An 18488-nucleotide genomic window follows, 5' to 3' on the forward strand; every position below is an offset into this window, starting at 1 on the left:
TCACCGAAATAATCGGTTATCATCATCTGGTCATCTCGGTCCACTGATCGATTCACATGGTTTTGTTGATATTTGAAAAACGTTGTTATATCAATCGATTATCCTTGTTTTCGATTCTACTAGTCCACCGAAAGTGTAAAGACTTAATTTTGTACTTGGCGTTAATAGGACTAATTAGATAGGGTGTCATTACATCAAATTGTGATATCTAATCTGGTTGTCAGATCCGAAACATTCGTACCATCACTGACTGTATTTTGACGTTCTGTCCATAATAAATATATAATAACACTCTATATACTATAAATGCATGGGATACACACGTTTATGTTATAAATTTATATTATTTGCTTTAGGATTTGTCACTGTCTCACTGTTAAACACCATGCGAGGCGCTTATGAACCAAGAATAAAAATAATTTTCTACAACAAATACTTGTCTTATCAAGTCAAATGAAACACCAATGTAAAGCTTAATAAATTTCACAACATCTCATTTTTCTGTGAGGATGGAAAATTTAGAAGAAATGGTGTAAATTTTTATTAAAAATATGACATCTCATGAAATGATGGTCCGATTCAGAAAATAAGACAGTAATTAAAATATAACCCTCACACTCACAAGCTACATCAATGCTAGGTTGTGCCGGCGGATGTCAAAGGAAAATCAGTAATTGATTGATCAATTGATTTAAGGGAGTCAATCACTATCATATACTGTTTCATTTTTAACGGTATCCAACCCTATATACGTGATGAATTTGAGTACAAATTAAAGAAATAGAGTGATAGAGAGTTCTCAAAATTAAAAGAATAAAAAGAGATATATAGAGTTCTCAAACTTTTGGTTAGTACCTCAGGAAAATCATGAGTCCATGAGTTCCATAAATCTCTGTAAACGATAGTCATAACCTCAGTTTGCTCTTTCTTATTAATTTGTTTTAGAAAACTGAAGGACTTGAGTGTGGATGAGTTCATGAATAGTGCATTTGATTCAGACAGCAGTGATGATAGCTCAAAACCGAAAGTTTCCAAAAAGAAGAAGGCTGTAAAGAGGTTGGTAATTGTGTCATCAATATATGATAAAAGTAATGATATAACATAATAATTCTGTATACTTTATTTATTCAACTCATTATTGCCCTTGTTGCTATAAGCGCCCCTTACCTTCCTGAGGCCACATTTTCACTTACCTATCTCAAATTAAATAAATGCTGAAAATAAGATAACTCTGTATGTTTCTCTATTTGATTTCTATTTGCAAATTGAATAATAGCTTATTTTGTGCGATAACTTTGCGAAAAAGTTTGTCCAGATTTGATCCTTTCAAGGATCCCTTCATTTAATTTCAATTTTCAAGCCAGAAACTTGTGTCAAATTTCATGCAGATTGATGTATGGTGTGTCAGTAAAAAAAAGAAAAAACATTATCATTCTTTTCTAAGGAGTACACATATTGTTGAAAATGTTATGTATCATTTATAACTTAATGTTGTTGTTTTTTTTGTAATTTTTTATTATTGTTGTTTTTTTCAGCAAAAAATCTGAAATGACAGCCTCAAAACACAAGAAATCTCTGGAAAAACTGGAAAAATTAGATCCTGAGTTTTATAAATTTTTGAAAAATGAAGATAAGTCATTACTAGATTTTGCTGATAATGAAGGTGTAGAAGATGAAGATGATGCTAGCGATGAGGAAGATGAAGGTAACTTATACACAATCTCAGTGTCTTTCAACCTACAATTTATCAAGAAAACATCAGGTCTTGATTTTTAGCCCACCATCATCAGATAGACAGCTATTCAAATCGCTTTTCGTCTGTGGTCTGTCGTCCGTCCGTCCTTTAGCAATCCTTGTTATCGCTCTTCTTCAGGAAGTAAGGAAGGGATCCTTCTCAAATTTCATATGTAGGTTCCCCTAGGGCCCTAGTTGTGCATATTGCATTTTGGGACCAATTGCTCAACAAGATGGCAGTCAGGCGGCCATCTTGGATTTTGATAGTTAAAGTTTGTTATCGCTATTTCTCACAAAGTACTGAAGGGATCCTTCTCAAATTTCATATGTAGGTTCCCCTAGGGCCCTAGTTGTGCATATTGCATTTTGGGACCAATTGCTCAACAAGATGGCAGTCAGGCGGCCATCTTGGATTTTGATAGTTAAAGTTTGTTATCGCTATTTCTCACAAAGTACTGAAGGTATCTTTCTCAAATTTCATATCTAGGTTTCCCCTTGGCCCTTGTTGTGCGTATTGCATTTTTTGGGACCAATTGGTCAACAAGATGGCTGTCAGGCAGCCACCTGGATTTTGATAGTAAAGTTTGTGATCTCTTTTTCTCAGAAAGAACTGAAGGGATTATTCACAAATTTCATATGTAGGTTCCCCTAGGGCCCTAGTTGTGCACATTGCGTTTTGGGACTGATCAGTCAACAAAATGGCCGCCAGGCAGCCATCTTGGATATTGATAGTTACTGCTATTTCTCAGAAATTGCTGAAGGGATCTCTCAAATTCCATGAGTAGGTTCCCCTTGGGTCCTAGTTGTGCATAATGCCTTTTGAGACTGGTCTGTCAACAAGATGGCCTACCAGCCGCAATCTTGGATTTCATTGTTGAAGTTTGGTACAGCTATTTCTTAGAAAGTACAGAAGCGATCTGTATCAAATTTTATATGAAGTATGTTTGAAAAAGTTTGAAAAGCAGGGAAAAGATCCCTCTTTCCATTGTCAGACATAGATCATTCTTTGGTGGGCGCCAAGATCCCTCTGGGATCTTTTGTTATGGTAAAAGGTCACTCTTTATTTTGTTAATCTGTCCAAAACAAGTATGGTATATAGACACTCTATATATGATATAAGGAAATGCAAGCAACAGAATTTTTTTTCAAATCAACTTTTTGTAGTTTGTCAGAAAAATTATCATAATGTTAAAAAATGCGAAGACATTTATTCAAATAGTATTTAAATGCGTATTCATCAGTTAAAATTATTCATGTTTTAATTTATCTTGGTATATTTAGATTCCTCAGAAGAAGATGAAAAGAAAGGGAAGAAACTTGACCTCAATGACCTTGACAATTACAGCACAGATGAAGAGGGGGATGACTCAAGTGATGAGGAGGACGATGGAAAGGGACGAGTTCATAAGCTGCCAAAAAAACTGGAGGTAATCACTGATATCAGATATCATCAGTACATATATCATGTTTCTATTTATAACCTACTTGAAGACAAAGGTCATCTGCGTTTAAACATCCTCGATACTCTCGGGGTTACTAGCACTGTTATAATATCTACTCTGGATTATGTCAGAGTAAAACTAAAGACATCTGCGGAGAAAAAAACCTGACCAGTCACAGGCCTGCAGATACTTCATTTAATGTTTACAGAGAGAGGGATGTCCTACATAAAAGCCACACAATGTACCATTATTCAGTTTTTTGTGTTGTACATCAAAGGACCAGCCTTCAGTTTTTTATGACACAATCCAGTGGTAGATATAATGACAGTGATAGTAATCCCTGAATTATCAAGGATGACCATACAACTTTAAAAAAAAAATTAATTTCACAATTTAGAGTCCAAGGATGACCATACAACTTAAAAAAAAAATTAATTTCGCAATTTAGAGTCCAATGGTTCTACTATACTATGCTTTTCCATGGCGATAAAATTTTGTGATTTCTAATCTCTAGAGAAATGCTAGTAATTTAATCTTGCCGGAAAACAACTTGGTTTACTGTATAGCTTGTTGTTTTATCCTGATTTTGTGATTGGCAGTGAACAGCTTTTGACCAACACATGCCTAAACAAACAGATAAACAGCTGTAACAATGGCAACTTCCATGTAATTTATGTTTTACCTGTTATTTGTGTTGGGCAGGTTGCCAGTGACGACAGCGAAGAGGACCCTGATGATGAGGATGATGCTTTAGATGCAGCAGAGGAAGGAAAGAAGAAAAGAAAGGGGACAGTATTGACACCTCGACTGATAAAAAATTGGTCCAGAAGTTTGGAGGTAAGTGTTATGTATTATTATATCATGCAAATGGAATCAAATCAATGCCACTTTATCATTGGACTAAGGGAGACTACTCTTATAAGGCTGTGTCTGTCTACAGTGAATGGAAATTTAAATATTGTCTAAATCAAATAACACAGATGTGCAAAGACTAAGAACACCAAAAGAGAGCCTTCCTAGTTGATATGAATAAGGAAATTATATAGGTAGTGAAAATCAATTTCCATAATTCAATGAGTTTGATGATTGGTTTTTTTTTTTCAAAATGTGATATATTTACAAGTAGCATTATCCGGTGTAAGTAATCGCCCTTATTTTAAAACCACTTGCTTAATAAGACTACTCTCTTGGGGTTTAAAATAGCAAATTTCAACACTATTTGACCTGTGTTTAGTGACCACTTTCTTTGTAACTTGGATATGTGTCTTTGTAGACATGTGTGACTGTATCTGTTAAGGCAGAGACTTGCTCTAGGAGGCTAAATTAGGCTCCGCTGATCTAACAGGTAGAAGGCACTTTAGTATTAGACGTCATGAAAACTAAATGATTGCATAATTGCACTTTAAATTGATTTTGTAGACCAAACCAACTATGGCAGTTCTCAAGGAAGTGATCGCTGCACTCAAGGCCGCAGTCTTACAGGCAGGTGGAGAGGGGAAAGCGAATAAATATGTCGTCAAAGGAAGTGCAGGTAAGTAACAGATGGAGAGATTGAAAATGGATAGCAAATACCTAAGTTACAGGTGAAGAGATGAAGGCAAAACAATTGTGCCTTCAAGAAGATTATGAAAAAATAATTCTTGTTTGTTCAATGTAATGTTAAGGAAATTTAAAACTTAATGCAACATCTATTGTTACAAAGACATGTTGTTGGTATGTTACTACTCTATCCCGTTATCTTAAAACTTTCCCAAGGAAATAAAACTACCTTAAGAACATACCCACATATGATGTCTTTTGTACAGTATATTTTTGATATTTCAGTGTTTAACGCCATTGTACGAGTCTGTCTGACCCAGGTGGCACCAGCGTTACACCAGGTGATAGGGCTTCCCCCTATAACCGACCTACAGAAACCCATTGTACCCGCCAACAACAACAAAAAATGGGTGAAAATACGTGTAGAGGTCAAAACATATCTGACCTATTTATTGAAGGTGTGTATTGTACTTCACAATTATCTTGTAAATACAACCCCCAAATTAATCGGGGTGTGTACTGGAATAGTTTGTCCACCTGTCTGTCTGTAGTCACGACTTTGTCCGATGATCTCCTCTTAAAATACTGGACAGATTATGATAAAATTTGGTACACAGAACTCTGATATAAAGGGGGAGTTGAGTAAACTATACAGGGTTCTTTAATGTCCCTCATTAATTGAGTTCTTACTAATTAAAAGGCCTAATTAGCCCAAGCAGGGGGTATTAGTCTGCCACTCTGGCAACAGTTTTAGTTACATTCTTTCAATAGTTCTTTACCTCAATGTAGGGAAGTCCCGTTTATCAGTACTTCTTTTTGATCAGTTGTGCTTTTGTTCTTGAATAATCTTAAATGTAAATGTTTTGACACAGTATTATTTGTAAATTAATTGAGAATTTGTTTTCTGTTTTAGCTGGTGAGCGAGTTGTCTGAGCCAACCATGATAAATGTGATCCTAAAACATATACACAAACTGGTAGCCTTTTATTCCTGTTTTCCAAAAGTAGCCAAGGTCATGCTCAAGGTGAGATTTCATATCTTCTACCTGGACACATGTAATAGTAAATGAATAATGCATATACATATGCAAATCTTTCTCTTTCTTATGGCAATTTTAGACCTAATTGACAGAACTTCTCTGTGGTGATTGTTTGCATTTACCCCATTACAAGTTTAAAGATAATGTTACTGTAATGTAGAAATTTCCTTTCAGAAAATGATTTCTCTGTGGAGTACGGCAGAGGAAGCAACTCGTGTCATGGCTTTCTTCTGTATAATCCGACTTGTCCACATCATGCAGACTTCTCTCTACGACATGTGTGTAAAGGTAATCTTTTCAGAGTTATCCGCCCATAACGTCACAGTTCGAATGGTTTTCTTTAATAATCAAACAACCAGGAAATCTTCACATAAATTGTTGACTCTCTCTTTTGATCCGTCAAAATGGCTTCATCCTTTGAAGTTGTCCATGATTAAACAGTAAGATATCCTGTATGTAAAGATTTATCTCCCTATAGCTTAAGAACAAGGTAAGTTGACAAAGTGAGAGTTATCTCCCCTTCTACCCATCACTGCGAGGTGTTATGCCCCTATCATAAAATGAAACTATATACTGTTACCCATGTTGGTCCCATGCCATACTGTCCAGCTTTGATATTTGAAAGTGGGGGACATATTTATGTCTCACAGACAACTACTTTTAGGTATTAAGAATGATATTTCAATTTTTCATTAACCTGAAAGACTTTTTTATTGTTTACAAAAATTAGACTTTATTGATGACCCAAGTAATCAAAGCTCTGGTTTCTGTTCCAGCAAATGTACATTGCCTATGTGAAGAACTGTAAGTTTACATCCCCGACATCGCTTCCGATGATCAACTTCATGCAGCGGTCCATGGTGGAGATCTTTGCCATTGATATGGTGCGGGCGTATCAGTACACTTTTATTTACATTCGACAGCTTGCAATACACTTACGGAATGCAATTACAACAAAAAAACAGGTAAATCTGCATTCTCATCAAACCTATCATCTTCATTTTGAATATTTCATTTACGTTAAAAATATTACTCTTGCTGGCTTGCTTTACCTTTTACTAAAGATGAATGACTAAATAAAAAGAAATTTGCAAAGACACTGATATGTTATTTTTTAATTGACAAATCGCTCTCTTTGTAGAATACATATTTGAAATTAATACTTTTATAAGTCACAGTCATACTTTATTATATTTCTAATTTAGAAACAAAACTGTAACCATGTGGGTTTGTTTCAGGAGAACTGCCAGGCCGTCTATAATTGGCAGTTTATCCACAGTCTGGGTCTATGGGTCAGACTCCTCAGTGCTACACATCCCAACCCAGTACTTGAGCCACTCATATACCCCCTCACACAGACTCTCATAGGGACAATCAAGTAAGTCTAACTCCAAACTGTCATCATGTGTAGGTCCACAGTTAGTTGAGTGGTTAAGATGTCCTGACATATTACCACAAGCCCTCCACCTTCGGGTTATATTTTATTTAGGACGCTTGGATTTGGTATTTATTTACATTTTATGTTTTTTTAATGGGCATAAGTTCATCAGTGAGAGTATGAAAGAGTTATCTTTCTTAGTACATCCATTAAGTACGAGCAAATGGATGCAGCAAGAATTTTCAATCCCATACCATCCTTATCTTATTTAAAGCTTACCAGTTAGCATTCTTTGTAAATATAGTCCCAGATTTTCTAAGCATATGTAATCTTATGAGTTTTGTGTGACTTCCATGTTTTTGTAACCTTTTGCAGGCCAATACAAATGTATGACTTCATAACATATGATTTTATGTGACCTTTAAAGTTGTGAACAATAGAAATTTCAAAGACACAAACTAAGCAGAAATATATTTATACTTGAAGTCTATGTTTTACCATAACTAATGATCAAATGTTAATACTTTTCTTTAGACTCCTTCCAAACTCCCGGTTTTACCCGTTGCGTTTTCACTGTTGCCGACTGATGACAACGTTGTCCCAGGCGACCGGCACATTTATCCCAGTGTTACCGTTTCTGTTGGAGGTATGTCAGCCATCAAATTGTACAATAATGGTGACATTTTTTTGTCTTTGCTTTGTTTGTGATAACTGTAACATTTGTTTGTCTTTGCTTTGTTTGTGATAACTGTAACATTTTTTATGTCTTTGCTTTGTTTGTGATAACTGCATTACTTCTTCTTATTCATCCAGTGAGCTACTTGTATAAAGACAAATTTGCCCATTTCATCACCACATTTTAACAACTACTAGTGTACCAATGAATAAATAATAAAACAACTTTTTTAAAATGATCAAAATTTCAGAATATCATAACAATTGAATTAAAAGCTTGTTTCAATTGTACAAATTGGATTTCTCTTGAGTCCTCTAAATCCAGTGCATCTTTTGACTAATGCTGCTGCAGTGTGTGTACAGAAAAGTTTGTTTAACACTTGCAGCACATTGAAGACCAATTAAATTTTTGTAAAAGTGTCATTTTCCTTATATTGAATGTGATTATGAATTTCTTTAAAATTCTTTAAAATCACAAATACATACATGTATTAGTAAACATGGTGTGTTAGATGTGACATTATCTATCACTGTATTGACAGACTTACATCTGGGCCAAACAAACTTCAAATGCTTGTATAACCGGATCATTTTCATATATCCATAAATGATTCCCCATTATCAATGAGTCCATTGGAAAAAAAATGTAATATTTGTAATCAGCTTATATCACCTTAAAGATATGTGAGCAACTTGTTTTGGATTCATGTATAATTTAAGATAGAAGTTAGTTGATGAAGAAATTTATCTTCTTCCCTTTGAAACTTATTTGTAAATATTTCAATGCCCAATATCTAACATGCATTCTATTTCAGGCATATTGAGATTGAAGTTAATTCAATATAAGAGTTGTTTCCCTTAGAACACAAATGTTGGCTTGTAGATTATCAATTTACTGTAGATTCAGTGAGAGATATCTTAATCACCAAAAGACATTTTAGTAAGGCCTTTGTAGCCTTGGTTTAGATTTCAAAGGTCAATAAAGTCTGTTTTTAGCATTTTAAGTTATTTCTGAATGTGACACAGCTTGTCCTTGGTGTTTAAAACGATAAAATGGAAACATCTAATTTTTTTATAGAAAAGAAAAAAAATGTTTATAATGTCCCAACAAAATGTTAGCGTGCCCTTGGCTCAATTGTCACTCAATTAAATTTAGTGTTCTGCTTAGAATTCTTTGATAACTACATGTTTCCATATCTGTGGAGTAAATTTGCGACAGAAATCAATACTTGTTATGTAATACGATACACAAAGCCTACAGACACTTTCCTTGGCAGTGTGAAGTCGGTATCCTCTGAAGGCTCTCCTTTTAGACACTCATTTCCTTTTTTTCTTTGTCGTCTCATTGACGTCATATAAAGCCATTATGTTATTTTTGTCATCATCAATATTCAATTGTACGTTGAGAGCCTGTTAATTGATCTGTCCACAAATGTGGAAATATTAGCTTTACATGCCCAGAAATACTATAGAAACAAATATGTTTGCCATAAAATGTAATACCACAGTAGTAAAATGTGTAAGAATAGACAAATATATATGTAGGAGTAGAAAGGATTGAATGTGTTTATTTTCCTTCCTCTGGTAATCTGAACATAAATCTGTGGATTATAATCTAATACTGAACTGATCCACATTAATAGGCACCCAATCTAGCAAGAGTTTACTGGCCCGTAATCTGAACATGAATCTGTGGATTACAATCTAATACTAAACTGATCCACATTGATAGACACCCAATCTAGCAAGAGTTTACTGACCTGGCATTCCTGAAAGGGAATTGTATATTGCACTATGATACATACCTGTTGAATAACTTTCGTGATTTTTAAGCTGTCTTTGATATGTTTAAACAAATAACTATAAAGGCATTATTTGCTTTTAAAAATGTCAAGGGTGCTCAATTTTGTTCAAGTGTTTTAATATACAGGTCTCCCAAATAATTCTCTCCCCTTCCTTCCACTCCTTGTCTGCCTCCCTCACTTATTTACTGTGTAATAAAAAGGGTAGACAAAACTAGTAGATCAGATTCTAGCTCATCCTGACTGCTTTTTCGCCCTCCCAAACATTGTGACAAATGTCCTGAACCCTTTACTCCAAACTTTACTGCATTTTACAAATGTGAGGTGTTATCTCTATCAAAAGTACATAGCCTCATCAGGAAACACATACATATATATCTCTTCAAACTTGTCAAAATGTCTAAATACCTCCCTCATCATGATACCCATCACCCTTTCCCTCACTCACATATTACCCATTTGATTTAAATGTATCAATATTTCTTCCCTATACTGATCCATCCTGACCCCTATCACACAAGCCTTTAACCAGACTTTAATGATGTTTCTGATCAACCCATACCTCCCCTATCTTGACCCCTATCACAGCATCCCTTTACCCCAGACTTTACTGATGTTCCTGATCTCCCCATACCTCCCCCATCTTGACCCCTATCACACCATCCCTTTACCCAACCTTTATTGATGTTTCTGATCTCCCCATACCTCCCCCATCTTGACCCCTATCACACCATTCCTTTACCCCAGACTTTACTGATGTTTCTGATCTCCCCATACCTCCCCCATCTTGACCCCTATCACACCATCCCTTTACCCCAGGCTTTATTGATGTTTCTGATCTCCCCATACCTCCCCCATCTTGACCCCTATCACACCATCCCTTTACCCCAGACTTTACTGATGTTTCTGATCTCCCCATACCTCCCCCATCCTGACCCCTATCACACCATCCCTTTACCCCAGACTTTATTGATGTTTCTGATCTCCCCATACCTCCCCCATCTTGACCCCTATCACACCATCCCTTTACCCCAGACTTTACTGATGTTTCTGATCTCCCCATACCTCCCCCATCTTGACCCCTATCACACCATCCCTTTACCCATCCTTTATTGATGTTTCTGATCTCCCCATACCTCCCCCATCCTGACCCCTATCACACCATCCCTTTACCCATCCTTTATTGATGTTTCTGATCTCCCCATACCTCCCCCATCTTGACCCCTATCACAGCATCCCTTTACCCCAGACTTTACTGATGTTTCTGATCTCCCCATACCTCCCCCATCTTGACCCCTATCACACCATCCCTTTACCCATCCTTTATTGATGTTTCTGATCTCCCCATACCTCCCCCATCTTGACCCCTATCACACTATTCCTTTACCCCAGATTTTATTGATGTTTCTGATCTCCCCATACCTCCCCCATTCTGAACCCTATCACATCATCCCTTTACCCCAGACTTTACTGATGTTTCTGATCTCCCCATACCTCCCCGATCCTGACCCCTATCACACCATCCCTTTACCCCAGACTTTACTGATGTTTCTGATCTCCCCATACCTCCCCCATCTTGACCCCTATCACAGCATCCCTTTACCCCAGACTTTACTGATGTTCCTGATCTCCCCATACCTCCCCCATCCTGACCCCTATCACAGCATCCCTTTACCCCAGACTTTACTGATGTTCCTGATCTCCCCATACCTCCCCCATCCTGACCCCTATCACAGCATCCCTTTACCCCAGACTTTACTGATGTTTCTGATCTCCCCATACCTCCCCCATCTTGACCCCTATCACACCATCCCTTTACCCCAGACTTTACTGATGTTTCTGATCTCCCCATACCTCCCCCATTCTGAACCCTATCACAGCATCCCTTTACCCCAGACTTTACTGATGTTTCTGATCTCCCCATACCTCCCCCATCTTGACCCCTATCACATCATCCCTTTACCCCAGACTTTACTGATGTTCCTGATCTCCCCATACCTCCCCCATCCTGACCCCTATCACACCATCCCTTTACCCCAGACTTTATTGATGTTTCTGATCTTACTATACCTCCCCTATCCTGACCCCTATCGCCCCCTCCCTCCCCCACACCACATCAGAAATTCTATAAATGTCAAACTATTGATCATAAATACCATTATATCAGAGGCAGGAATGATTATCCAATTATTTCTGCTCAATAGGAGACCACTTATTTCATTGTGTTGCCGACAAGCTGTTTCATTGGTGTTTTGACAGCTCAAAACTTCCTGTACAGGGAAGCGAATGGGAATATTTGCTTTATGATTATGAATTATGAATGAAGTAATAGAAAAAAAGGGTATTATAAAGCAATCTTTATGAAATATTGCATCTAAAATCTAGACTTGTGAATTTATTGATGTAAGAGGATTATGCATGCCAATAACCGGAAAACAGCAGTAAAAGGGACAAGTTTTCTTTCTCACAATGACTGATATACAAGGGAATTAAGTAAAGAGAACAAGTTTTCTTTCTCACAGCGATTGATATATAGGGGAATTAAGTAATAGGGACAAGTTTTCTTTCTCACAATGACTGATATGTAGTAGAATTAAGTAATTAAAAGGGACAAGTTTTCTTTCTCACAATGACTGATATGTAGGAGAATTAGGTAAAGAGAACAAGTTTTCTTTCTCACAGCGATTGATATATAGGGGAATTAGGTAGAAGGTACAAGTTTTCTTCTCATAATGACTGATATGTAGTAGAATTAGGTAAAGAGAACAAGTTTTTTTTCTCAAAATGACTGATGTGTAGGGGAATTAAGTAAAAGGGACAAGTTTTCTTTCTCACAGCGATTGATATATAGGGGAATTAAGTAAAAGGGACAAGTTTTCTTTACCGAATTCTCATACATATCAGTCATTGTGAGAAAGAAACATTGTGGAAGGCATCGTTTCATTCATAGTAAAATAATTACTATGAATTAAACAATGTCTTCCATGGTACATGTATTAAGATTTTGAAGAAATTATTCATTGGATTTACACCAAAATAAATTCAAAATGGATTGAATCTTTCCATATGTGTTGGACACTTTTTTTGTAATTGTTTTATTTTTTCCAACAGTAGCAACATATACAGACAAAAACAGTTAAATTGATTATCTTTATCATTCTCACCATGATTTTCATTCATGCTTTAAAGTTTATCCTCATCAATCATAATAAATAAATCCTCATCAACACACTCAAAAGTAAAATCTCATCAGTCATAGCCATTTCATCATCACTTTCACCAATCAAATCATTTCATCGTCATCATCATGGCCACCATCATTCATGCTTTAACTGCTCATCATCATTCTCATCATCTTTATTATCATCTCATCATCATTATCTCATCATCTTTATTATCATCTCATCATCATTATCATTAATCACCATCATCCTTATTGGCTTTTATCACAATAAAGCAGTTACGCTGTTGGTATTACTAAAGGAATCACACTGCATTCATACCACTTTCACCACACACGCACATTCTCACACACATACCTGTAATCACGCATACATATATTCTGTTTTATTTCACATACAAGAATATTTAGAAGTCCTCACTTACATACTCATCTTTACACACATACCTACACATTAGAAGAAACAAGAAAAGAAAAAAGAGAAATAAATTAGTAAACAATAGATTGAGAGAGAAAGAAAGAGAACAGAGATAAAAGAGAAAGACAGGGCTAGAGAGAAAAAAAAAAATTAAAAAAAAAAAAAAAAAAAAAACTTTTGATATTTTACCATTTATGTGGTAATTATGTTGGGTGAATATGAATTTTGCTTGTAATTGATAAGATATATGTGTTAAGAATTTTAAGAGTACATAAAATAAAATTAAATGATCAATCATAATCAAGCTTATGAATATGCCTGCCCTTGTATAAAATAGACATTCTATTATGTAAAGATATGTAATGATAAGTTTATATTCATACAAAAATATATAGGAAATCCATTCACCATTGCTGTTAGCAATGTGCATTTGAGAAGTATAATGCTCATGGATTAAATTAATAAGTGCATGTGGATTTAAAGCTTTATGTAGACATCTTGTTTTTATATATATATAGTTTTATTATGATTAAAATTTCATTGTCTAGTCTATTTGTTGGAGAAGGTCTATCATTAAGACACATACCAAAAAGAAAACTTGGCTTATTATATTGAAATGGTATATACAAAGCATCTAAAAGTGTCTCTATAGTTTGTAAAAATCTCTGAGTTTCCCTGCATTCCCATAGGATGTGAACAATATTCTCACTTTCAAGATTACAAAGATTACATATTGGATTATTAACTAATCCTACTTTATATAAAAATGAGTTTGTTGTCAAAATATTTTGAACTACCCTGTACTGGAACCATTGTAGCTTTGTGTTGTTAGTAACCTTGAAAGGATTGTTATATATTTTGTCCCAATTTAATTCAATTTCATCAAATAGATATTCCCATTTTCTTCTACCAGGTGAAATAAAATCACCATTCATAACCATAATATTATAAAAATATTTTGTCCCTTTTGGGCTATTTATAAAACACAGTACATTATTAGGGATAATTGGATAAAATACTACATGATTTTCAACATTTAGCCTACTTAAAAATGTTTTAACAGATGAAATAAGACCTTGAAATTGAAGAAAATTTGTATTGATATTATATCTTTCTGTAAATTCTTGAAAAGTATAGAAGGAACATGTTACATAATCTTTTATCAAATCATTGATTATTGTCACTCCTTTTTCATACCAAGACTTATAAAACACTACTCGCCCTCCAACAGTAATAGATTTGTTATACCAGATTGGCCTTGTCAATACACCTGTTAGATTGTCCACATTTTCTTTACTTCCATTTATATCATTAAAATTTTCCCACGCTTTGAAAACATCTTTCCAGAATTTATTATTACATTTCTTTCGACATTTCTCAATGTATATATTACCACATGTTAACAGCATATTAAAATCTGTGTGTGAGTTAAAAATAATTTGCCACTTGCATGTTTTTTCCAATAAGCGCCTTATCCAACTAAGTTTCAAAGAATCAACAAACAATTTTATATTTATCATTTTCAATCCACCTTTGCTATAGTCTTGTGTTATGATATCCCTCTTTATTTTGTTTACTTTACTGTTACATAGAAAGTTAAAAAGAATTGAGTTGAGCTGTTGAAAAAAAGTTTCGCTTGGATTTGGTAAAGAGGTAAATAAATGGTTGAATTGAGATATAAACAAAGACTTAATGAGAGTTATTCTTCCAATAGGAGTAAGTATTCTTCTATTCCATGTCTTTATTAATGCCTTTAATTTTTTTCAGTTTCTTATCAAAATTTAATTTGGGAATCTCATGTAGATTTACACTGAACTCAATTCCTAACAAATTAAATTTAGTTTTTCCCCACTGTAAATTTAGTTCCGGTAGAAAGGCCTCATTACTGTAAGTTTTGCTCCCAATCCAAATTACCTGTGTTTTATCAACATTAAGTTTTAAACCAGAGATCCTTGCAAAAGTTTTTAATTCATTAATCGATTCTTGAAGCGATAATTCTGAACCATTTAGTATAAGCGTAGTGTCATCAGCATACTGAGAAATTAGGATAGGCAAATTACCTACTTCAATTCCTTTAATATTCTTATTGTTTCTTAATCTGATACCTAGTACTTCGACACATAAGATGAAAATGTATGGGGCGATTGGGTCCCCTTGACGGCAGCCCCTTTTAATTTGAAAAAACGATGACAAGTTACCCCCCTGATTTACAGTTGCCGTAATGTTAGTATTAAATAACTTAACCCACTTTTGAATATCTGGACCAAAATTAAAATATTTAAGGACTTCATCTACAAATTTCCAAGACACAGAATCAAAGGCTTTTTCAAAATCTAACATAAGTAACATACCAGGAATATTTTTTTCATCTGCAAACTGCATTATATCATACACTAATCTTGTATTTTCACCGATGTAACGACCCGAAAGAAATCCTGTTTGATCCTCACAAATTAACTTATCTAATACTTTTTTAATTCTATTTGCAATACATCATGATGCTATTTTATAGACTATGTTTAAGAGAGTGATAGGTCTCCAATTCTTTAAAAATTGTCTAGGCTTCTCTCCCTTGGGAATACAGGTGATTACCCCTTGTCTTTGAGTTATAGATAAGTTATGATTTATATAACCATAATTAATAGATCTGACAACAAATATACCTAACTGCTTCCAAAAACATTTTAAAAAATTCAGCTGTGTAACCATCTGTGCCAGGACTTTTATCATTTTTCATTTTTTTTAGTGTTTTGGCTGCCTCTTCTAAAGTAATTATCCCTTCTAAATCTAAAGACTAAGAGTCATTTAATTTGTTGACATCATATATATCTAAGTACTCTGTTAAATTAAAATCATCTATGTCATAATTATCGTCGTAAAGTTTTTCATAGTAAGAATGAACCTCTTTCAGAATAGAATCTTGATCTGTTAAGATAGCATTGTTATCTTTTTCAATTCGAGGTATTATCTTTGAAACAAAATTCCTATTCTCTAGACTTAAAAAATATTTTGTTGGTTTCTCACCTTCTTCTTGCCATCTTGCTCTAGATCGAATGACACTTCCTTTAATTTTATTTACTCGTAATATTTCTAACTGCTTTTTTTTTATCCTCTAATACTTCCACATTTACATGCTCTTGTTCTTCTAGGTTTTGAATTGATTTCTTAAGATTATCCTCATTCAAATTTAGTTGTTTCTTTTTAAAGGATGAGTAAGAGATACTTTTACCCCTTATTTCCATTAGCAGAGTTTCAAGGAAAAGTTGGTCATTAATAACAAATTGAATATCTGTATCAGGAACACTACTAATGTTGTTCCTATCATAAACTGGTAAGCAGTACTGACTTTTGGTATCAACAATAATATTCTTAACAATTTTGAGGTATTCTTCATCATATAATAGTGAAAATGTACGGAGCAAACAAATGTCTGACTACCCTGGTTAGCATTGACCTTGACCTCCATCACTTATGTGATTGTTTATGATTCTTGACCTGAAGTAAAGCAGCTAGAATGAGTTGTTACTGTAAGTTCTCCAACCAGATTACTATGGACTTCAAGATTTCAGTTGGAAGGGACTTTCTAAAAGTTAAGTTGTGTTCTGTGTTTTTTCTTCCACATCTTACCTCGTCTTGTCAGAGCTATTTCTTTAATATGACTGCTCACTGGGGTTTCATACTTTGTCCATTATGGTTTACCTAAGTGAAATGTTGTGTTATCTATTAAAACTAAGTCACTGTGACCTACATTCTGAATTCTCTGGTCTGCTTTTGTAAGTTTGTAAGTCTGTAGAAGTTGTGATTTTGATGTACAGGATTGAATCAAAGGCTGTATAACAGATCTGTAACTTAGATCCAGAGAGAACATTTTGTTGTGTTATATAGTTCTATTGACTGTTATGATTTTACAGATCGCTGTTGATACACATTTTCCTTATTCTTGGTCAAAAGGTCGTGTTTTCAGTACATATGTACCTTATATTTTCATATATAAATGTAGAATATAATAACACTACAGTATATTATAACTGAAGAAACAGATGCATTACAATTACGTAGTACGACAGCCAGCTCCAAATCAATGACTTGCACGTACGTCGGAGATGTGTATTGATTTCCTCATGTGCATGTCATGTTTTCTTGTTTTTCAGGTTCCTTACACATTGCACTTTCCACTGTCTAATTTCTTATGCGTCTGCCTTTTACAATTTATTGACTCTTCTTTCCTCCTGTTTACAAATGCAGTGTATTCGTAGGTTAAATTACCCCATTTATTTGAGTCCTGATCACTACGGTGATGTAGTTAGATGGGTCTGTCTGGTGGTGGGAAAATTTGGAATATTGATCACATTTTTATCAGCTGATAACATCCGATCAATGCATGTGAAATCTTCATTAAAATGTGTTTTAACTCTGCGGTTAAGACTCCGTTAGGGCTGATAATCTTCCCAAACATATTTGTAAGCCCAACTTTTAGAATTGAAAATGATCTGTCCTCTTTAGGATGGGGGGTAGGGGGGATTCATATTTAGGAGAGGGCCTGTTGTAGCCAATTGATTAAGTTCATATCATAATTTTACCTCATAGACTCTACTGGAAATTATTAATTCTATTAATTATGATTTATTTGACATTTTCTCATTTAAGCCATTAACCGCATTCCCAAAGACATTAAAAAAAATATTAGGTCCTATAAAGACAGTATCATAATGAGATGAGCTTTACATGTCTCGTGGGACTCTTGTAAATATGCCAGAATATTCTTTTTTATCGATGTTTTACATATGAAAAACTCTTAGTATGATGTACAATATATACCTCTACCATGATAAATTACATGTGTAGTATAAACAGGATTTGTATTTATTTTTTCTAACCTTTACACTTACTCGTTCTACGCATGATGGAAATTTTATCCAACAGAGATAGCTTTTGATTGGAGGAATTTGAATCCTAAAGTTAGTGTATTGATCTGCAAGGTCTAGCATGTGCAGTGCCTGTCACATCCCGATGTTGGTTAACGATTTGTCAGGTTGATGATGCCATGGATTTGTTTTATTATGGTAATGATATCTTGGCAGTTCTATACTCACATCAATGTTGTTTATTCCTGGTGGAAATTTAGGAAACAATGACAGGATTATTAGGTATATTAAGCAAAGATTTATCTTTAAAATTAAAGGTTTGACTGAAGATTTGCCTTATACAAGCTGATGATGCAGTGTTGTTTTGAACTTACACATTGGATCTGACAGCAGAGGAATTTATTCTAGGTTGTAA

The 18488-nt window shown here is 34.6% G+C and overlaps 1 protein-coding gene across 1 annotated transcript in view; it reads left to right on the plus strand.

The window, feature by feature from the left end:
- LOC138320434 (nucleolar complex protein 2 homolog) overlaps positions 1 to 18488 on the plus strand; it is a 51705-nt gene that overhangs the window by 177 nt on the left and 33040 nt on the right. Inside the window, exons 2-12 of the mRNA XM_069263397.1 lie at positions 946 to 1056; positions 1536 to 1705; positions 3016 to 3161; positions 3879 to 4013; positions 4596 to 4707; positions 5001 to 5173; positions 5629 to 5739; positions 5929 to 6042; positions 6531 to 6719; positions 6993 to 7132; positions 7667 to 7778. Of these exons, the coding sequence (XP_069119498.1) occupies positions 946 to 1056; positions 1536 to 1705; positions 3016 to 3161; positions 3879 to 4013; positions 4596 to 4707; positions 5001 to 5173; positions 5629 to 5739; positions 5929 to 6042; positions 6531 to 6719; positions 6993 to 7132; positions 7667 to 7778 (1513 nt within the window). The remainder of the gene's footprint in view (positions 1 to 945; positions 1057 to 1535; positions 1706 to 3015; positions 3162 to 3878; positions 4014 to 4595; positions 4708 to 5000; positions 5174 to 5628; positions 5740 to 5928; positions 6043 to 6530; positions 6720 to 6992; positions 7133 to 7666; positions 7779 to 18488) is intronic.

Source organism: Argopecten irradians, chromosome 1, assembly GCF_041381155.1.
Source record: "Argopecten irradians isolate NY chromosome 1, Ai_NY, whole genome shotgun sequence".
Taxonomy (NCBI): domain Eukaryota; kingdom Metazoa; phylum Mollusca; class Bivalvia; order Pectinida; family Pectinidae; genus Argopecten; species Argopecten irradians.